At 39.8% G+C, this 22,611-nt stretch overlaps 1 protein-coding gene across 2 annotated transcripts in view; it reads right to left on the bottom strand.

Moving 5' to 3' along the window:
- The window catches only part of HTT (huntingtin), a 160,532-nt gene that overhangs the window by 98,087 nt on the left and 39,834 nt on the right, over window positions 1-22,611 (bottom strand). Inside the window, exons 7-21 of one of the 2 annotated variants that reach the window (XM_012655049.1) lie at window positions 21,157-21,298; window positions 20,353-20,531; window positions 13,853-14,057; window positions 12,664-12,711; window positions 10,292-10,372; window positions 8,652-8,992; window positions 6,863-6,986; window positions 6,182-6,300; window positions 5,242-5,353; window positions 4,858-4,995; window positions 3,937-4,095; window positions 3,746-3,843; window positions 2,476-2,615; window positions 786-849; window positions 438-538 (exon numbers count right to left, since the gene is read on the bottom strand). In XM_012655049.1, coding sequence (XP_012510503.1) covers window positions 438-538; window positions 786-849; window positions 2,476-2,615; window positions 3,746-3,843; window positions 3,937-4,095; window positions 4,858-4,995; window positions 5,242-5,353; window positions 6,182-6,300; window positions 6,863-6,986; window positions 8,652-8,992; window positions 10,292-10,372; window positions 12,664-12,711; window positions 13,853-14,057; window positions 20,353-20,531; window positions 21,157-21,298 — 2,051 coding nt within the window. The remainder of the gene's footprint in view (window positions 1-437; window positions 539-785; window positions 850-2,475; window positions 2,616-3,745; window positions 3,844-3,936; window positions 4,096-4,857; window positions 4,996-5,241; window positions 5,354-6,181; window positions 6,301-6,862; window positions 6,987-8,651; window positions 8,993-10,291; window positions 10,373-12,663; window positions 12,712-13,852; window positions 14,058-20,352; window positions 20,532-21,156; window positions 21,299-22,611) is intronic. The other variant, XM_012655050.1, reaches the window with a different exon arrangement.

Raw genomic sequence — 22,611 nt, forward strand, 5'->3', positions numbered from 1 at the left:
AGTGAAAATTACCAAATCACAAAATTGCACATATTTTGACTTAATTTTGAGTAAGAAACTCGTACACAGGATACATAGCAAAACGTTAAAAGTGATTATTGCCAGTCGGAGGAATTGAAGGTGATTTTCATTTTCCCCTTAGTGCTATTCTCTATATCCCAAAATTTTGATAATGAAAGTGCATTATTTGTACAATGGAATGTTAGTATTTTGCTGTTTTTTTAAATTATTTTAGAAAAAAAATTTTTAAATAAATTATCACTTTAGACTCTTATGGTAATAGATAATTTGATAGTGTAAGAGTAGAATGGCTGAAATGAACTCAAAAGAATCAGTAATACTGCCTTATATCCTCTGAATTCTTCACTCTCATCCCATCGTCATATCTTTTAGTACTTCAACCAAAAAATTGAAAAAGATAAAATATTGGTAAGTACCTCATTAATGATGCGGCAGCAACATGTCGCACTCTGGGGTCTTCATCCCCAAGCAAATAGATGACAACGTTATTGAGCACTCGTTCTTGCAGTTTTAAAAGCTTTCAAAAAAAGGATAATAAAAATGAACATAATCTCTGTATTTGACTAAATTTTAGGTAAGATATTTTGGAAAGCTAGTGAGAAAGAACTCAACTTAAGACTCAAATCTTAAATTCAAACCACACAATCACAATTTTCATGATATAAATGTGAAATACACACATCTAAGACACCACGAATGTGTTCAGAGAAGCTTCGCACTGTGAGGAAAGCTCTGCTTCACTTTCTTTAAGGTGGGATGCTTACCCCTGTGTAATGATGAGCCCCTCTGTGCAAGTTTTCTGCTTTTGCCTCCAAAAAGCTCACCAGCCTAACAAAAGAACATATTTAACAATGAAATCACATACTTACTCAGCACACACTCACTGCTGACCTGCTGGCCTCTGCAAGCCGGAACCCTGAAGGAGGCTTGCTCCAGAGTGAGCTCACCCAAGCACCCTAGAAGGCTCTCAGGCAGCACTTACTCAAGACAACAAAAGAGGGCCGGGAGCGGTGGCTCACGCCTGTAATCCTAGCACTCTGGGAGGCCGAGGGAGGTGGATTGCTCAAGGTCAGGAGTTCAAGACCAGCCTGAGCAAGAGCGAGACCCCATCTCTACCAAAAATAGAAAGAAATAGCCGGGCACGGGGGCACATGCCTGTAGTCCCAGCTACTCAGGAGGCTGAGGCAGATGGATCGCTTAAGCCCAGGAGTTTGAGGTTGCTGTGAGCTAGGCTCATGCCACGGCACTCTAGCCAGGGCAACAGACCCAGACTCTGTCTCAAAAAAGAAGACAAAAGAGACTAATGGCTTCAAATAAATGAATTTACATTCCTCTCACAATTACAGACTCAATAAGATAGTATGCAGTAAATTGCTTTTCTTTAAAACAAAAACCTGGGAGGCCGAGGCGGGCGGATTGTTTGAGCTCAGCCTGAGCAAGAGCGAGACCCCATCTCTACTAAAAAACAGAAAAGAAATGATCTGGACAACTAAAAAAATATATATATATTAAAAAATTAGCCGGGCATGGTGGCACATGCCTGTAGTCCCAGCTACTCGGGAGGCTGAGGCAGAAGGATTGCTTGAGCCCAGGAATTTGAGGTTGCTGTGAGCTAGGCTGACGCCACGGCACTCTAGCCCGGGCAACACAGTGAGACTCTGTCTCAAAAAAACAAAACAAAACAAAACAAAACAAAACAAAAAAACCTACTATTTCAAAAGACTCTAGGTGAGCCACAGAATTAGCCCCAACACCTACCACAGAATGGGGTAAGCAGAACCCCTCATGCGCTGCCCGGCATTCACCCACCCAACTCAGTGGCCCTATCTGTGGGTGGAGGTGAGAACAATCCCTGATTTGCAGAGATGTTCTAAGAATGAAATAAATTAAGCTACAGGGTCTCTATCAATGGTAGCTTAAAAAAAAAAAAACCTGGATAATAAAAAGGAATTTCCTTCTAAAAAGAAGTGCTGAAAAGAAACATCTCCAAGCAAAACCTACTCTTAGAAAATGAAAGCTACAACACATCAAGTTATTTTTTAACTGCAACAAAATACAAACCAGCTGTCTTACCTAAGTTCAGTATAATGATGAGTACATTCTTTTTAAACAAGCAAAATTCACATAAGCTACATTTTTTTTAAAAAGTTTAAGACAAAGGTGAAAAAATTCTAGGCTGTTTTATTCTCACCTTCCGGAACACTTAAACAACTAAGAGGATCAAAAAAATCAACTCTTCTGCCTATATTTTAAAATTCCAAGCATAGGGCAAAGTTCAGCAAACAGCCACTGGGAAGGAGAAAATCACTACCATTTATCTAAACCACTCAATTTCTGATGGATAGGATACTTCAAACAATCATCAATTCCACCAAGTGACCCTGGGACTTTCAAATTCTTAGTTGGAACTTCTGAGCTATATTGCTTTAAACCCAATGAACTTGATGCACTTACCTAAAGTCAATCTCTGCAAGAGTTTCCAAAAGCTCTGTCCTCACCAGCCAGTAGGAACTATTCCTCAGGGTCAGCATGTCGATGATCAGCTGTAATCCTAATTCGCTGTAGCTGCTGCTGCAGAGACTCATGACACAATGCTGCAAAACAAAGTCCAGGGGAAGAAGGTGGCAGATTCGGCCTCACTCAGAGTAGCTGCATCTTGATGGTTTTAAGACATCGCTCTTACACATACACTTGTTTGTTTTTTTTTTAACTGCAACGGGGATGCTGCACTTTTTCCACATCTCTCAGAAATATTTATGGCATATACTTTATCTCAGTAAATACAAGTTTAAAAGTAAACGTGTCCCTTTCACATAACTTTGCTTCTTTCTTCCTCCTATTTCTGCCTATGTCATGGCCAATTTCATGAACATTTACCAGTGGTAAGGAGGGAGACCTGCAACACAGCTCTACCACCACTTTTAAAACAAATCTCAGACCCAGGGCAAGGACAAGGGACCCATAACAAGGACCACCCCGTGGATGTCACTGTATACTTGAATGCAGAAGGGAACAGGACAGGCCTCTACTGCTGTACCCTCCTTTCCTGCAGCCACACATGTGGCTGACACACGCTGAGCCCAACCTGCAATGTGACTGAGCTAATAGCACACTTCCTTCTGCTCAAGACATGACTGAAACTTGTAGAATTCTGGAACTAGAGAAAAATTACTGTTAGGCCATGGTATTTTAAAAAGGGGAGGTATCACACATATTTGACAATTGCAGAGTTTTTTGTTTGTTTTCATTTTTACTGCTTAATTTTTACTGTTGTTGACTGGCCAGTTTTGATTTATGAGCCAGCTAATAAATAAAGTTCAACACACTCTCACTTAAAAGAATTGAGGCTTTTCCACTTGGTACGAAAACAGAGGTTGATTATATATCCCTAACGCTCACTTTGACTCTTAACATTCTATGGGCCTAATACAGTATTCTTTTCCCAACAGATACTATACATAATGATAGCAAGGTATATTTCTAAATATACCCTTTACGAAAAGGTACATTTCAAACAAATATTGGGAGAATTAAAAGTTTATTAAGCTTTCACTTATTGCCAATGTTTTCTTTCTAAAGCTGAGTGATGGATACATAGATGTTTATTATTACTTACAACTTTATAATATATGGAAATATTTCACATTAAGCTCCAATTTTAATTGTAACAATGGTAAAATGTCCACTAATTGAAGGAATAGTTTCTGCAAAAGATTATGCTCACCCTCACAGCTGTACAAGCCAACTTGCAAGTAACAGAGGATTCATCCTTCAAAGTCTTCTGCAACAAAGGAATGCAGTCCGCCAGAGAAAATGTATTCCCTAACCAGAAGAATAAGCAACAGACATCTTCATGTAAATTTAAAACTTTGGAATGATACCTAGAAAAGACATCACTGATAAACTGGCCATTACCTGTTAGAGTTCTAATGGTGCCCATCCAGTCTCCCACGTGGAAGCGGGATCTGCTGAGGATGGCGCAGATGAGGGTCCCACAGAGGATGGCAGTGGCTCCTCGGACCTGTGGGTCTCCATGATCGATGTAGTTCAGGATGTCTGAGACATACTGCTCCTCTGTGGGAACAAATTGCCCAGCCACTGTACAATTCCCTACCATCAGCTTTCCAACTAAAAAGCTTAATTCTCGGAAAGAGAAAAAGAGGTGGGGAGGACCCAAATCTACAAAGGACTTGGCTATAATAACTGTAAGTCATAAAAAAAAAAAAAAAGGTTTGGGGTTTAAGGATTCTAATTCATCATATTGCTAATATCTCCTCAATACAACATCTTTTCTGGATTATAATTCCAGGATGTCATATAATAATCAAAATTCCAAGATTTCATTTCAAAAAAAAGATTAGAAAAACTCAAACTACTATACACTTACCTAATGTAAACTCAAAAGCACAAGTTTGCCCTATCCCTCAAAGAAAGATTAGGCAGGAGGATCATTCCTACGCCATAACAAAGACGGTGCAAGCAGGCACGGGTCCACCATCTGTCTCAGCCACTCTCAGGCCCCACTCATCTCTGAGTGTGAGCACCTGGCCTGGCAGAGAGCAACACACAGCAATTCTGAATGTGCACAATTTGTGCTTTAGGGATAAATCCAGTATGTATGGAAATTGGCTCTTACATTCCCAGATTTCTATTTTTCCTCTGTGTATTTCATGCAAGGAGAGTCTACTTACGTGCTCTATTAAGAGCTACAACACAAGTCAAATCTCACAAATTAACTTAAAACACTTACGGCTCTAAAACTAAAATAGTCAAGACTGAAATAGTGTTCACAATAATGACTGAATCTAAGGAAAAATATGTGATCCTTTAACATACCAGGGTATTCCATGATGTCAAGAGGTACTTTATACAGTTTGCTGAAAAAAGATTCTGGATGAAGGGCCACGGCTGCCCCAATACAGCTGAGTGCCAGGGCCTTCACACTGACTCTCACAACCCTGTCCGGAACCAGCACTGCAAAAAAAACACCCAGGCCACTTTCAGCCCTGAAGCAGCAGACATTAGTTTTCAAAGGAATGAAACTAGACCCAATAAACTACCAGTTCTATCATTTTCTCCCTTCCCACCTCAGTCAGTGAAATCCAGACTCACTCCATACTCTATTCCCACTGCTGTAACACAAGGCAAAAAGTGGCCACCAGTTGACCTTCAAAACCTAGAGTTACTTCCTTCAACTCTACACCTGTCTTCCATACTTACCATTCTTTTCCCCCGTTAGCAAAAATGAAGCAGATAAAAGGCGGACACAATAGACAAGAGGCACAGAATCGTCATCAGCAGGCTGTCCTATGTCACCTTTGATGCGGCAAGGCTAGAACAGAGAAACTGACACTCATCATCAAAAAACCAGGGGACAATTATGCTGCGTGCTGAGCACATGGAGATTCCTGTCTTTGCCCACTCTCGAGCCTGACCTCGCAGAGACCATGACTGAGCAGAAACAACCAGGCAGAAGCAATATGACACAGGGTCACAAGGCTGTGGCAGGGGACAAGCTCAGCACACAGGGAGACCATGCTAGATATGAAGGCAGCCGAGACCAGGCACTCAGGAAAGGCCACTCTGGAAAGCAGAGCATGAGCTATCTTCTACAGGACAAGCAAAAACTATTCAGGTGAAGGAAAGAGCCCAGGGAAGCCCAAAGGTAAGAGGGAATAGGAGATCTGGAAGGAACTGCTGAAGGATGGAATTCTGACTGACAGGATTAACTATGAAACACTATTCCTTATCCTGGAGGAATTTTACATGAACTAGGAAGATAGCACACTTTCATGCAAAAGGATAAACAATATAAAGAGAGACCTTTAAAACAATTCAATGGAACAGAAATAAGAAATGTTGCACGGCCATGCACAACCATCATCAAATGAATGGTCCAAGAAACCAGGCATGGCAGCATTCAGTACAGAACAGATTTGCGGAGGATTCTCAAAGGAGACAGGACTCAGCCAATTCTTAAGGATGTGAGTAGTACCTGGAGAAGCAGAAAAGAGCAGGCCTAGGAAGAGGTCAGTATCAAAAGGGGAAATAAAAAAGTCGGAGATGGGAAAGCAGTAAGCAAAGCAGACAGCAGCCAGGGTGATTTTAAAACCTTCACGAGCTCAGAAACACTGAGATGTCTCATGCCTATATCCCTCACCTTGTTTTCTTGATCAACTAGTTCAGCAGCTTCATCTCTTGACACAAATTTATCTATACTGCTGTCAGAAGGCTGCCTGCTGTGACCCATGTTTTTCAATAAATGTGCTTGTTGAAGGGCTTCAAAAATAAAGAAATTGAGATTAAGTGACAAGTTTCCAATTAAAACACAAATACACATTATGCAAAGATAACTCAGAAGTACAGGATTTAGATCAAGAAAAAATATGATGCACTGGATGTGGTGGCTCACACCTGTGATTTTAGCACTCTGGGAGGCTGAGACAGGAGGATCACTTGAGGCCAGGAATACAAGACCAGCCTGAGCAACAAGACCCTGTCTCTACAAAAAATAGAAAAATTAGCCAGGTGTGGTGGTGCACACCTGTAGTCCCAGCTGCTTGGGAGGCTGTAGCACGAGGATCGCTTGTGCCCAGGAGTTTGAGGTTGCAGTAAGCTGTAATGATGCCACTGCACTCTAGCCCAGGCAACAGAATGAGACTCTGTTTCCAAAAATAAAAAAAAGTATGATCATCCCTCAGTTGGTCATTTTCATCTGCTATTTACAAATCAGAAAACGAAGATATAAAAAGAGATTTCTTCTTGGAAGCAAAGATAAAATTAAGATGTCCAGGACTGAAAATGAGATCATTTTGTAGTGCATCACCTGAAGTCAACATACCAATGGAAGAGTTTCTGAAAGCATCTGAGGCCTCATCAGGAAGAATATTGGCAGTTTCCTCATCTTCATCCTGGGGCTGTCCGATCTGCATGCCCAAATACTGGCTATCAGCACCATCTAACACCTGAATGGTTCAAGGGGGCTTGTGAGAATTCTGAAGTGTGACCACCAAAGGACAAACTCTCCAACATGGAAAAGCAAAGGCCAAAACCACAAATACAATGGGGCATATTTTATATACAAAACACAAAGGTCACTTACTCAAATGCACATAAATGCATGTGCAGAAATTACCAAGAGCTTACTAATAACACATCATTACTACATTATGAAAAGCTTTTGTAGCTCTAAAAGTTCCAAAGCGATTGCAATCTGGAAATTTCCCTTTTTGATATAAAAAGAAAAAAACTCAAACAAAAATCCTTGTCTTCACAAATGAGGACAAAACTTTTAGACAAAAACCTCACAATATAATAGGTTATCTCCTAAACTGCCAAGACTGAATCCACTAAATTCTGGGCATAGTGCTTCATATGTTTAGCCATAAGCTTGGGTCAGAATTCCATGTCACAAAGTGTTACACTTGAATGTTTCAATCCACTTTTGAGTGTAATTTACCTAAAAAACTGAGTGATGGACTCTCAAACCACTAATAAATTATTGAAATATTACTAAGTTGATTAACTACTATACTATTAAGCAAAACACTTAATAGTATTCATTTTTTAAATTAAAATTGGAGTGTAAAAGCAATTCCACTTCTGGGTACATACTCAAAAAAATCAAAAGCAGAGTCTCCAAGAGATATTTGTATACCCACGTTCGTATTATGCATAGCATTATTCACTATTGCTAAACTGTGGAAGCAATCCAAATGTCCATTTATAGATGAATGGATAAGCAAATGTGGTACATATCCATACAATATAATATTATTTGGCTTTTAAAAGAAGTTAGGAAATTTTGACACATGCTACAACATAGATGAACCTTGGGGACATTATGCTAAGTGAAATAAGCCATTCACAAAAGGATAAATACTGTAATGATCCCACCTATATGAGGTACCTAGAGTGGTCAAATTGGGAGAGACAGAAAGTAGAATAGTGGCTGCCAGGGGCTGGGAGAGGGGAATGGGGAGTTAGTGTTTAATGGGAACAGAGTTTCAGTTTGGGAAGATGAGAAGAGTTACAAAGATGGATGGTAGTGATGGTTGTGTAACATTATTTAAATGTATTTAATACCACTGAACTTTACACTTAAAAATGATTAAGAAGGTAAATTGTATGTTATTTTATGTATATTACAATTTTAAAAACTGAAAAATAAAACTTTGTATACACTTGTACCAAACTTTTTAATTAGATTATCCTTGAGTGTTTCTTGCCCACTGATTCAGAGATCAGAGGTACTTAAATCCATGTTGTTATAAAATGGGACATGTTGTAAAAGTTTTGAAAAGTCAACTGTTAAAAATAATACCCAGTATAAATTTTATTAATTACATTTTATTAAGACCACAAATTTGTTAATGATAGACTCCTTAAGGATTTTTTCAAAATAATCATTTAGCCAGGGCCCAATAAGGCCTTAAAGAACATAAAATGTACTCAATTTTAGCACAGTTCATATAATCAACTAATCTGATTTTTGAGCTGCATGTTCAACACAAAAGACTGTTTCCCTTAGAGAAGGTACTAAATAAGGTCAAGCTCCTGGGCCTCAGGGAAGAGCTCAGAAAGCTGGCAGCCCCTCTGCAGAAGACTAGGGTGCCCCTCAGCCCACTTACAATTTCAGAACTATCTGAAGGGGTCACAGCTGAATCGGGCCCTTCTGTGGTGGTCTGGGAGCTGTCGCTGATGGGTGAGGAGGCCTGAGTCCCATCATTGAGGTCCATGGCAGAGTCAGATGGGACGGCGCTGACCTGGCTGGAGCTGTGACTCAAGATGTCCTCCTCATCCCCATCAGTAGCAGCACTCGTCAAGTCACAGCTGGCCAGATCCACCGAGTCTGCCTGCAGCGTGTGCTGTGACCGCGGCTGCTCAGTGATGATGTCGTGACCAGCTGACCCGGGAGTGGAGACCTCTGAAGAAGCAGCCAGCTCTCCTCCGATCTCATCTTTCACAGAGGCTAAAAACAGAGAAACACTCATTTAGCAAATAGACAGAGAAAATATTAAATAGGGAATCAAAGGTTTGCAAAGGAACAAAAAGTTATTGTCATCAAATGTTTTAGCTGCAAAACATCCTGATATACAGTGAAAATATGAACTAAAAAGGCAAGACAATAATGCATCCTTCAAACATTACTCAAATTGCCTTTTACTATAGTACTCAATAAAATAAAAATAATCAGCAAGTATTTTTAAAATACTATGAATATCTCCACATTTTGCGTTTCACCACAAAAACTGAAGTTCGAGTTCTTAACCAATGGCTCCAGCCTTAGCTGGAGCAACATGTAAAGATGTTTGTAATTCAGAGGCAGCCTGGTCAGGGGCACCAGGCTGGGCGGTCCCTGATGCCTGGATCCTCCAAGCAAACAGCAGTCAGAAATGACTGCAAATTCATCTCTTTGTAGGTGGGCTTGCCTTCTTCCAAGCCCTGTTCAAGATCTCTGATCCAGTCCCATTCTCCTATAGGATAAATTTATGCCAGATTTTCCTAGTTCAGTTTTTAAATTCCCATCTAAAAACAAAAACCACTACATAAAACTCACAACAAAAAGATCCACCCCAAGCTGCAAGCAGTGGTCACTCCTGGGGGCAGTTAGGTTGCTAAGCACTTGGGCTGTATGCTACTCCAGATAGCTGTAAGTTATTGTGCATTAACTTTTTAATTTTTGTAATCAGGAAAAACTCCTGCATTTATTTTGTAAAATAAATGAATTAATATTAATAAATGTCACTGGAATTATTCAGATTTTCACTCTCAAATATTTTAACTTTATTTTCAGTTATCTAAAAATACTCCTTTGGATAGGATGATACAACCAAAACTGCCCTCATTTAATCCAGTTATTAGTGCCTTAAGTTAATCATATTTTATAAAGCACACAAAGAATTTAATTAGAAAACCATCTGTAAACAAAGGTAGATTCTTTCAAGTTAATTATCCAAAGGCAATTTTTCATCCCATTTCCCCCAGCATGATCCATTTGATACAGGAGACAGCCATCCCTCCCCAAAAAGCCTTATGTTCAGGGAGCATAAACCTAACTTTAAAACAGTCTAAACCAAAGAAAACAGCACATGATGCAAACACATAGACAAGCATGCTTCAAAGCAACCATTATAAAAGAAGTCCCCATTATCCACCACATGAGCTAGCTGGCTCCATGGCTGCCCCAGAAGTGTGGTCCTCGGGCACAGGGGAGGGGCAGAAGGGTGGACAGTAGATAAGGGAAGCTCCGCCTACCAACCAGAACTACCTGCAAAGGCAGAGCTGCTGGCGTCTGACCTCGATTCAGAGTCATCTTCCAAGGCTGCTTCTTCGCTTAGGAGCACTCTGCCTAGTAAATAATACAGCAATATTCCTTTAAAGTCTACTCAAAATAAGCCCTTTAAAAATTAAAAAAATGTACATTCTAAACTGAAAATCATAAGCATATTTAATTTACTCTCATATAGTTTCATCATATATAACTATTTGTATACCTCAAGAGTGTTAAACACATAGAATATAGAGATATTGAGAATACTATTAAAATCAATAAACTCAATATGGAAAAAAGTTAAAAGCAATGATTCTCAAACTACACCACAAAGTATTTTAAAAATTAATAAATATTTATTGATTTGAATTATTGTTAAACAGTTTATATTACTATTTAACCTTAAAAATGGTAAGTTATGACCAAAAAGATTCAATTCTATTGGCTGGCCCTTGGAATATTCATGTCATATCTTTAATGACACATCAGAATTAACATGGAAAATCTTTATATCTGAAAGTCACTTTCATTTTATTATCTTTTAATTTTCTAGACTCTGTGGTTAACGATCAGAACTCAAGCACAATATGAGCTAGAAGATGAAGTAATATTACTTTTATAAAGTTCTAAAAATACATTTTATACTTAATGCTCAAAATTATATTAGCAAAAAAGAAACCAAAAGTCTTAATATGATTTAACTGGACTGATTAAATCATTATGACTATATTACATGCAAATGTCATTAAATGACACTATCTAAATAATTATTGGAAATTTAAAATGTTATTTCTCTCCAAAGAACAGGTCAGAAGTGTGATAACTTCCATAAACTTACAGTGATGGGACATCAAAATTGAAAAAAATATTAGCAAAGGAAATCCAAAATCTAGATGAAATTAACATAGTAACTTAAAAAAATCAAATAAAATGCCAAAACGATGAATTCAGATCTTAATGACAGCAGTCTCTATCCTCCAAATCAATGGTGTGCAAGTATGTTCCATAGAGCCCTCTGCAGATGCTAATTTCCTCAAGGTATAATATAAGAGCAGGGCTGCTATCAGAAGAGAGACTCCAGGCCACCCCATCACGTTTACTCTAATCCTACATCCAACACAAATTAACTTTCAACTAGCTTATATATTGGTAGACTTGAAAAAAAAATGATTCTCCAACTACAACAAAAAAAGTTTGAAAACCACCACTTGAAATGGGGCAGGGACAGAAGACACTGAAAAAAATAAAAAAGAGGACATATCCCACATCCTAGCCAGAAGAGGACAAAACAACTCATCTCAACAATGTGAATCAATCATCTTCTTCACTGGCACTGGAAAAAGTGACTAAGAAACAAAAACAAGTATCAGAGTAACTTAGTCACATGTCCAAAAATGTCTCCTAATTCAAGAATATAAAGATTAACTTTTTGCTAGACCTTTTGGCTTTTAAACAATCTCAATTTTTCACTAATATCTCAAACTTGATTAAGTATCCCACACTATCATGGCTCAAATACTACTGATTCCAAGTTCTAGGAAATGTTTACTTAATTTAGTGAAGGCTAGAATGAATTCCTGTTAAGATCCCATTCAATACCACAAATTATACTAAGCTTCAGGCTCTTAAACACTCAAGGATTACTCCTTGAGATTTCAAAATAGAAAATGATAGCAATTCTTTCCTATGCAAATCCACACTGGAAAGGAAAATAATTGGTGTTGCAAAATGATAATGTGTACCAAAACTAGCAGATTTTATCAGAAACACTGACTTAATAAAAATAAATTAACTGTATCAGAATACTTTGATATATACAAAGTTAAATATGGCTGAAAAATGATTAACAGGTCCAAATGAAAATAACTGACCAAACAAAAGAAGCTATTTAATAATATTCCTAATACTGGATAAAATTACTGGGAGGGTAAGTTATCTTTATAAAATATAACACCACATTCCCTAAAGCAGGTGCCTGTTTCTGTAAGTAAAGTTTTATTGGAAGGCAGCCAGCCAGTAGCCCACACACAGTCTATGGCTGCTTTCCTGCCACAAGGCGGAGCTGAATTGCTGCAAAACAGACCCTATAGCCCATAAGGCTAAAATGCTTACTCTGTGGGCCTTTACAGAAAAATTTCACTGACCCCTGACCTAAAGCATTAGAAATTTATGACAAAGCAATTCTGATACAAAAGCAATTTTTAAAAGCCACCCTACGGAACTACTCAGCCTGTTTTATCAGATTCCAGCAACATTTATACATATAATCACTCAACTGAGAAGAGATATAGACACAGAGTCCAGTGCATTATGGAAATACAGAAAAGCGGTGAGATTCAACACAAGACTCTGATTTCTGAAATAATCACCTTTTTGTTTTCTTGAAAGAACAGGGCTGCATGAGGAACCCCCTCCAGCTGTAAATCACAGAAAGTGACAGATGAAGAAAGGTAACAATCTGCTAAAATCTAGAAGAAATTCAAAAATCTTCAAAAAGCTTGATTCAACTCTGAAACTAGGGAAAATGTAAACATAATTCCACAGCAAATGCTTGAACAACATGATTCAACACTTCAATTCCAATATGAAAATTATATTAAGATTCAAATATATAGTTCTTTAAAGAATATGACCTAAAAAGTCAAAAGGACTAAAACAAATTGCATTTAAAAAGTCAAATTAAAAATATTAGAAATCTCAGGTTATTTGGTTAACTAATAATCATGTATAAATTTTATTAGAAATGAATATTTTCACTAATTAGTTGTAAGGCATGCATTCCATAGAGAAAAGGATTCTTCAGTGCAAAGGACAGTGAACAAGGCATAGTAACATTTCCTGCTCATGATTCAGGCAAACATTTGTATTCCTATGAAGCAGCAATTAGACTTCCAGTCAAATTCTCTTAGTTTGTGGAAGCTGTGAGGCCATGTTATACACTGCACTAAATCGACCACATATGCAGTGGCCGAAAGAGTCTACAGTCAGCAAACGCTTATTAAAAGCCTGCAAGTGCCAGACCCAGATCCAGAGTCTGGGATTCAGGGACTCCCATCTATTCCCACTCTCAAGGGCAACTCTCACAACAAAGAAGGCCCCTGCACTCAGTGCTTGCTCCAGGGCAGCCACCACTGGTGGAATTAGGGCCCAAGCCCCAAGAGCATCAAGAAGAAGAGCCAACTGGGTATGGTGGTGGGTATGGAGAGATTTTCTAAAGTCAGGGCAGGAAGCAATTCTCAGATCCCTCCAAAGACTTGAAGATGCTGTCTGGCAACTAAACACAAGGATCCTGGAGCTACTTTCCCCAGTGTGTTCAGGCTGCCAAGTTGGAGACAGAGAGCCAGGAGGCTGGGCTTCAAATGTGTGGCCTCATTTTGCCACCTAGACTTTTTAAATTTTAGTTCTCCTATCTGGCAAACAAAGGTGCTACCTAAATTAGAGGTTCTGGCAAGGAATTAAGATGTGGATTTCTCAGTACAGCGCAGGGCCCAAAATTCAACAGAGGGCACCAAGTATTAGTGCACAGTTAATGACAAGAGGACCTTGCTGATAACTTACTTATAAGTTCCACAATACTCCCACTACGACTTCGGCCACTAGACTCATCTTTAGCCGCAGTGAGCTGCCCAAGGCCGCCTGGCGTGGTCAGGCCTTGCAGGAGCTCCGGTGGGGGAGTTCTGAAGAGCTGCTGCAGGAGCTCCAGGGCTCCAGTCACGACATTGTGGTCTTGGTGCTGTGTGTGATGCAAGGTCAGTTCATAAACCTAGAAACAGAGAAGCACGGGTGTTCTGGTCAGAGTTTTTAAAATTTGTCCTAGGTTTCATGTCTTTTGGTTTTTAATAGGACTTTGTTGACAAAATTTTTACCTTAATTTCTCCCCCTAAAATTTGCTCTATCATTTCTACCAATATGATCATTAGCTTCCATGTTGTTTTCTAAATTCTCATGTTTTTCACTGTTATATTAATTCCTTAAAAATAAATAGAGCACTTCCACTAGAGCGGTAGTGTGCTAATTAAGATCTCTACTTCCTGAAACTAGTGACTAGTAAAGGGAAACTAAAGCCCAACATACACTGAGTGAGGAGTCAGTTGGAGACACATTTAAAAATCAAAAAATACTGTTAACAGTGCCATTGAGAAAGAGTTGCCAAAAATTGTGAAGGTATTAGGTTTTTTTTTTTTTATGAAAGTGAGGGGGAGTGAGGAGGGAGTTTCAATTTCCTTTTTTTTTTTCCTTTTTTTTTTTTTTTGAGACAGAGTCTCACTCTGTCACCCTGGGTAGAGTGCCATGGCATCATCATAGCTCGCTGCAACCTCAAACTCCTGGGCTCAAGCCATCCTCCTGCCTCAGCCTCCCAAGTAGCTGGGACTATAGGCACCCGCCACCACTCCTGGCTAATTTTTCTATTTTTAGTAGAGATGGGATCTTGCTCTTGTTCATGCTGGTCTCAAACTCCTGAGCTCAAGCAATCCTCCTGCCTTGGCTTCCCAGAGTGCCAGCCTATTATGTTACATTTTATTGGTGTTTTTAATACAATATCGCATTATATAAACATAATGAATTTATTCTTTTTTTTCTTAAGTAGAGTTGCCAGATAAAATACAGGGTACTCAGTTAAATTTGAATTTCAGATAAACAACAAATAATTTTGTAGTATAAGTATGTCCTATGCAACTTGGAATATACTTATATGACAAAATTACTCATTATTTATCTGAAATTCAAATTTCACTGGCATCCTGTATTTTTATTTCCTAAGTTTGCCAACCCTACCTTTAGTAACATAAAATACATGCTTCTTTAAAAATCAACAGTGCAGAAGAATATAAAACAAAAAGGCTCACTTTTAGATCTTCTGATGGTAATCTCTATAACTCTAAATCACAGGTCAGCAAACCACAGTCCAGAGTTCCAATCTGGCCCGCATCTGTTTTTGTACATAAAGTTTCATCAGGACTGGGCGTGGTGGCCACGCCTATAATCCCAGCACTTTGGAAGGCCAAGGCAGGAGGATTGCTTGAGGCCAGAAGTTCGAGGGCAACACAGTGAGACCCCATCACTCCAACAAGTAAGAAAAATTAGCCAGGTGTGGTAGCAAGCTTGTATTTCCAGCTACTTGGGAGGCTGAGGCAGTGGGATCGCTTGAGGCCCAGAGTTTGAGGCTGCAGTGAGCTGTGATGACACCACTGCACTCTAGCCCAGGCAACAGAGCAAGACTCTGTCTCAAAAAAGTTTCATCAGAACATGGCCACATTTATGGACCATCTGTAGCTGCTTTCAGACTACAATGGTAGTGCTGAGTAGTTGCAACAGAGATAGTATGGCCTGCAAAGCTTAAAATATTTATTACCTGGGCTTCTACGGAAAACATCTGTGGACCCCTACTCTAGGGTAATCAGCTTGATTTCTTAAGCCATCCATTTTGAACACAGAATCTGATTCCTCACAATGTAATGAGGAAACCAGCACTCACCTTTTCTTCACCCCATCTGCCCCCCTACTAAATTCTGTTGGCAACAGCACTGCTTTCACATTGTCAAGATTTACATTTAAATGCTACTAAGTAAACTATTTAAATCTTATGCTCTCTGCCTAGCTGAGTCTAAAAACTTAATTAAAAATAAATAGTATGTATGTTTTTATGTGTACATATTATTTACTGCAAAGCCTATTAATGTGACTAGACTCAAAAAGAAGTCTTTCATTATTATCATGTGTTGCTTGAAAGGGAATGTCCCAATCGATATTCAAATGGATTCTCTTATTATAATCTATTACTTGCTTAAAATTATTCTACATTTTATTTTCCTTCATAATTGGATTACAAATTTCGTTCATAAATCTTGCTGGTTTCCCTAATTTTACTACTTGCCTTTTTTCCTCCTTGTTGGCAACAGATGCATATGCCTTCCCTTTTTCCCAGCTTCTTAATCATAATATTTGTTGCAGGGAATTCTTTTTTTTTTTTTTTTTTTTTTGAGACAGAGTCTCACTGTGTTGCCTAGGCTAGAGTGCTGTGGCGTTATCCTCACTCACAGCAACCTCAAACTCCTAGGCTCAAGCAATCCTCCTGCCTCAGCCTCCCGAGTAGTTGGGACTACAGGCATGTGCCACCATGCCCGGCTAATTTTTTCTATATATTTTTAGTTGTCCAATTAATTTCTTTCTATTTTTAGTAGAGACGGGGTCTCGCTCTTGCTCAGGCTGGTTTCGAACTCCTGAGCTCAAACAATCCGCCCGTCTCGGCCTCCCAGAGAGCTAGGATTACAGGCGTGAGCCACCGCGCCCGGCCATTCAGGGAATTCTTGAAGTGCCTAATCTGAACTGTACACTAAACAACAATCATCTTAGAATTGCTTTTATTACATTCCTGGGTTAGATGCTTTGTTTCTTAGATTTCAGGGCTTCCTCTATTTTTCAATTTATTTCACATGTTGCTGTAATAAATCTTCAAATAACTTTTTTTCAAAAACCATACATGAAAGGCAAACTGAGTTCTTGCTTATCTAGAAGTATCTATATTTTGCTCACACTTGCTTAATAGTTTGGCCAGGCCTAGGATTCTTTTAAATTCTTATTAAATACAGTTACCCAAACTACATTAGTGAAATTAAACTTCTCAAAGTAATTTCATTCAGAACAGTCATTAGTCAAAAGAAGATGGAGTAAGATATATTTTAGAGGTAATCACATCTAGCTTGCTAGTTCAAAAAGTATCGCATCATTTAATCGATTTGGAGAAAAGAAACCATTAAGAAAATCAGCAATTAATTAAGCACCACACCCACACCCTTTCCCCTATCCTCCCAGGATCACTGCAATCCCAGTTTAACACAGTTTCCAATTTCTCTATGACCTTGACTATCATCAGCACTCCTGCTAACCCTTGAGGAAGCCAGGAGGCCTCTCCAGGACCCATCGAGAGGGTGTACATACTCTTACACTCATGTGCTGTCAGCACTCTTTCATCCTTTCACTCCCTGGACTTGGCAAAGATCGCAGTTTCTATCTATAAAACTCCCTTCTTCTCCCGACTCCCTCATCTGGTCAGATCCTACTCACCGGTAAGCGTCGTCACCACTGAATTTTCTTAGGGGCCTCCCTGCCCTCCTCTGTAAGGCAAAGGCTCCACATGTGCTCCCCCACCGTGCCACGTGTTTAGTAATTATTTCTCCCACTAGACCAATGGTTTCCCAATTTTTTGATTAAGCAGTTTTCTAAAGCACCAGTAAAAAAATTTTTAGCATATAGCCTCAATACTTTTCAAATGTTTATTTTAAAATATTATATTAACATAAGGACTACTGAACTCAGATATAATTTACATTACAAAATATACCCTAAATCTGACAAGCCTCTTGCTCCAATTACTGATTTATAGGCAATAAAGAGAACAGGAAAAAGTGCAAATTTAAACAATGGACATGCAAGCAATAAATCAGACCACAAAGAAACTTAACAAGACAAATGGGCTCCTCCACAAATGAACTCTAAGGGGGAAAAAATTGGGATGGAAGGGGAAATAGTTGATCAAAGAGACTTACAATCCTTATCAAGCAATTTTATTTGGATACTGGTTCCAAAACAGCAGAGAGAAAGTTGTGGATGAGTGGGTATTTGATGTTTAGGAAATGTTAAGTTTTTTAAGTCTAACAATGGCATTGTCATGAAGTTTAAAAAAAAATAAAATAGAGGCCAGGCATGGTGGCTCACGTCTGTACTCCTAGAACTCAGGAAAGTCGAGGTAGGAGGATTGCTTAAGTTCAGGAGTTCAAGCTCAGCCAGAGCAAGAATGAGACCCTGTTTCCATTAAAAATAGAAAAATTAGCCGGACATGGTGGCACTCACCTATAGTACCAGCTACTCAGAAGGCTGAGGCAAGAGGATCACTTGATCCCAGGAGTTGGAGGTTGCAGTGAGCTACAATGACGCCACTGAACTCTACCCAGGGTGACAGAGTGAGACTCTGTCTCCAAAAAAAAAAAAGGAGAATCTTTTTTTTTTTTTTTTGAGACAGAGTCTCACTCTTTTGCCCGGGCTAGAGTGAGTGCCATGGCATCAGCCTAGCTCACAGCAACCTCAAACTCCTGGGCTCAAGCCATCCTCCTGCCTCAGCCTCCCGAGTAGCTAGGACTACAGGCATGCGCCACCATGCTCGGCTAATTTTTTCTATATATTTTTAGTTGTCCAATTAATTTCTTTCTATTTTTGGTAGAGACGGGGTTTCGCTCTTGCTCAGGCTGGTTTCGGACTCCTGAGCTCAAACAATCCGCCCGCCTCGGCCTCCCAGAGAGCTAGGATTACAGGCGTGAGCCACCGCGCCCGGCCTGAGAATCTTCATCTATAGAGATACACAATGAAATACAGGCGAAATAAGAGAATGATTGGGATTTGCTTCAAAATAATCCAAAAGGCCAGGCTCAGTGGCTCACACCTGCAATCCGGTGCTCCAGGAGGCCAAGGCAGGAGAATCACTTGAGGCCAGGAGTTCAAGATCAGCCTGAGCAACACAGTGAGACCCTGCCTCTACAAAAAATTTTAAAAAGTAGCCAGGTGTAATGGTGCATATCTGTAGTCCTAGCTACTCAGGAGGTTAAGACAGGAGGATTGCTTGAGCCAAGGAGTTTGAGGCTACAGTGAGCTATGATCAGGCCACCGTACTCTGACCTGGGCAATGCAGCAAGACCCTGTCTCTAAAAAAATGTTTTAAATAAAAATAAATAATACAAAAGAGAAGTGAGTGGGATTATAAATGAAACATGATTGGCCATGAATTATTATGTCTAGAATTCTCCTTATTAAAAAGTAAAAAAATAGGCTGGGCGCAGTGGCTCACGCCTGTAATCCTAGCACTCTGGGAGGCCAAGGCAGGAGGATCACTTGAGCTCAGGAGTTTGAGCAAGAGTGAGACCTCATCTTTACTAAAAATAGAAAAATTAGCTGGGTGTTGTGGCACGAACCTGTTGTCCCAGAAACTCTGAAGGCTGAGGCAGGAGGATCACTTGAGCCCAGGAGTTTGAGGTTGCAATTAGCTATGATGTTGCCACTATGCTCTACCCAATGCAACAGAGTGAGACTCTGTCTCAAAAAAAAAGTAAAAAAACAACCAAAAAAATAAGGTAAGGTAAAGACAAAATAAACTATATTTTAATGTATTTATTACCACGGTGGCACAATTTTTACTCACTAAAACATTCAGTAATGATTTTTTTGTGGAGGCAATATAATTAAATGTCATATTACATACACTGTCATTGCATGTATTCTATAACGCACCTGAAGGGCAGCTGGTCAGCCAACATTTTCTTAGAGTCCACTTCTGCTCAGTTGTTTATCATTAACCAGCACCGACAGGGCCTTAACATGTGCAAGGAAGGATTCTAAACACTTTACAAATATTATCTAGCTTAATGCTTAAATTATTAGCATTAGCTTCAATTCATGATTCTATGCAAAAATCATTTAAGCCACTTCAAATTTTGTACCCTACAAAATTTAGCTAAATGACACAACCTATAAATCCAGTTGACTCAAATACCTATAAATCAGGAAGCAAACCCTGAATCAAGGCACCCCCACAGACCATGTCCTCACCTCCTTGGATGAGCATACCACCCTATCTAGACCAGTTCACTAGGCCACAGGTTCCAGGGGGCAGAGACCACATCGGAAATGCTCACCACAGTATTCCCAGCACCTACCACAGTGCCTAGTACATCATGGGTGCTCATCAATATTTACTGAGTGGATGAACACACTTCATGATCCTTAGTTTTAGAAACAGAGTAGCAGCGGTCCATGTGCCAGGCAGGGGACTAAGGGGCTTAGGTAACACTCACAGCACCTTCAGAGATACCACCTGCATTTGACCTGTGGTGACACTGACATACAGAGGTCGCACAGCTAGAGGTCAACACCTAGGGTTAGCACCCAGCAATCCAGCTCCACAGTCCACACTCTTGATCCTTGGTTCTCCCACTTTTCTTCCACATTAATTGGTTCTTTGAATGCTAGTGTTCACATGTAAGCACTAGAGGAAACCCTGCAGCTCCTACCTGAACAAGCTGCTCTGCAGAGGGAGAGACTTCCATCTCTTTCCGTGTTACCCCAAAACTGCCTTTGAGGCTGGTATCCTTGACCTGCTGCTGCAGCAAGGGCACCAAATATCTCAGTGTGAGCAGCACGCCCAGGATCAGGAGGGTGGAGTGTTCATCTTCAACAGGAACTAGCAAACCTATAAAGACAGAAGCAAGATCCCTTAACATCTAATTTGTTGCTTGGAGATTTGTGGCTTAATTTGTTAAAAAGAAGAGAGATTCTAAGGGATAGACGGCACAAACATTACTGTGAAAGAATATACCATATGGCCCAAATCCACATCCTGAGCTTAGCAATGCCCTCTGCAGTGAGTTCTACCGCGTGTGAAAGTTAGGCAGTCATTTCATATCAAACATCCACACACTAACTCCAGCACTCGCTAGCGTTGATATTCAGCGACCCAAACTACAGGAGAAATTGTCAACTGAGCTACAGAGAACCTACAGGGATCTGAGGCACAGTCTCAAGCTCAAGCTTCGAGGACTCACTGTAGTCAGAGCCAGCCCGGACAGGGGCCAGGGCCAGGAAGGAAGGTGGGGCTCTCCACTGGCCCACACCCACTGCCCACCCACATGTCCTTGGGCACGGCTGCATTTGTGCCGTCACAAGACCCATGCAGGCTCACAGCAGCCCCAACACAGTTCACATTCACCAGTCAGCCAGTGCCAATTGACCTAGTCCAGATGGCTGGGGTATCATCTGATCTTAAAGATTTCCAAAGGTCTATCTTGACCTCCACCTCTCCTATGCATCCACCTTACCTAAGAGCACATTTAGTAGCCAGTTATAAAAATACTGTGTCCTTCTTGAGTGCTGGCAGATGCTCACTGCTGACCCAGCTGCTGTCCGCCGAATGGTAGGGGAACTGGACTTCAGATTCACTATGAAAGCCTTTAACAAAACCTACGGAAGCAAAATTCCAAGAGATAAAAAACAAAGCTCCTATGAAGCTTATCACGTATTTCATAAAATTTAATTTGAATCAGAAGTTCCAAATTCTTACAGAGTATAAATTATAAACAGTTTGAGGCTTTTCCTGTAGCTGAAAGTAAGCATCCCAAATTTGGGATATTTGAGAGCAGCTTATAAATGCATAGTCTATTTACTTACTCGTAACCTTCACTTATGGACCTACTCAGCATCTATCTCCTCTCTGTGAGGGTGTAGATCTCAACTTCTAGATACAGTGTACCCACTGTGTCTGGGGATATAGGAATATGACACTATGTAAATTAAAGGCAATAAAAAAAAAAATCAACAAACAATGACATAAAGAAGAAAAGAGTATTAGCTAACTATAGTAATGTCCCAGCCTAAGAAATAATGTGTAAAAGTGCTGCTCGTGTCACCAAGCATTGTCAGAACTGGAACATCTTCCACTGGCAATTACTCAAGTGTTCTCCTAAAAAATTAGAGATTAAGACTTCCTCACTGGACATCCAGAATAATCCAAAGAAAAAGGTGCTATAATTCTAATGATGGCCAGTGAAGTCTTAACAAAAATATCCAAAGAATGAAAAGGGGTGACCACCTGGCTGTATTAGTTTAGTGACTACATTACTTATGAATATCCATTTCCCATTATTAAACTACACTCTGAGCCATGATTTGACTCCTATCATTGTTGAATGTTCACTGAGCAATTACTATCAGTCAGGGACTCTGCTAGGGCTATGCCTAGGCAAATGAGCATCTGATTTATAAGTAAGTTTCTCCTTAAGAGTGTGGTTAACATAAACTCGTTCTTAGAGGCTTATCAACTCTCAGTTAATTTACAGAATAGACTCCTGGACCTGTGAGGTAGAAGACTAGAGCCTGGCGACAGGACTCCCCCAATGACAAGTTGCCTCCAGTTTCTCTGTGAGACACCACCTGGAGAATCCAGTCAATTTATCTCTGACAAACTTTTTTATCTACAAGAAAACATACTAGCATCTTAAAGAATTTCTTTGATTGGCTCAGGGTGGTGGCTCACGCCTATCATCCCAGCACTTTAGGAGGCCAAGATGGGAGTGCCCAGGAGTTTGAGGTTGTAGTGAACTATGATCATGCCACTGCACTTCAGCCTGGGTGACAGTGAGACCCTATCTCTAAAAGAATAAAACAAAACCAAAACAAACTCCTTTGATTGAAACACACACATGTATATCCTTGAAAAAGTACATTAAGAATCATTCCATATTAGTACAAACTTGTAAGCTCAATGAGAGCTAAGC

This window comes from Propithecus coquereli, unplaced genomic scaffold, assembly GCF_000956105.1.
Source record: "Propithecus coquereli isolate 6110/MARCELLA unplaced genomic scaffold, Pcoq_1.0 Scaffold459, whole genome shotgun sequence".
Lineage (NCBI taxonomy): Eukaryota > Metazoa > Chordata > Mammalia > Primates > Indriidae > Propithecus > Propithecus coquereli.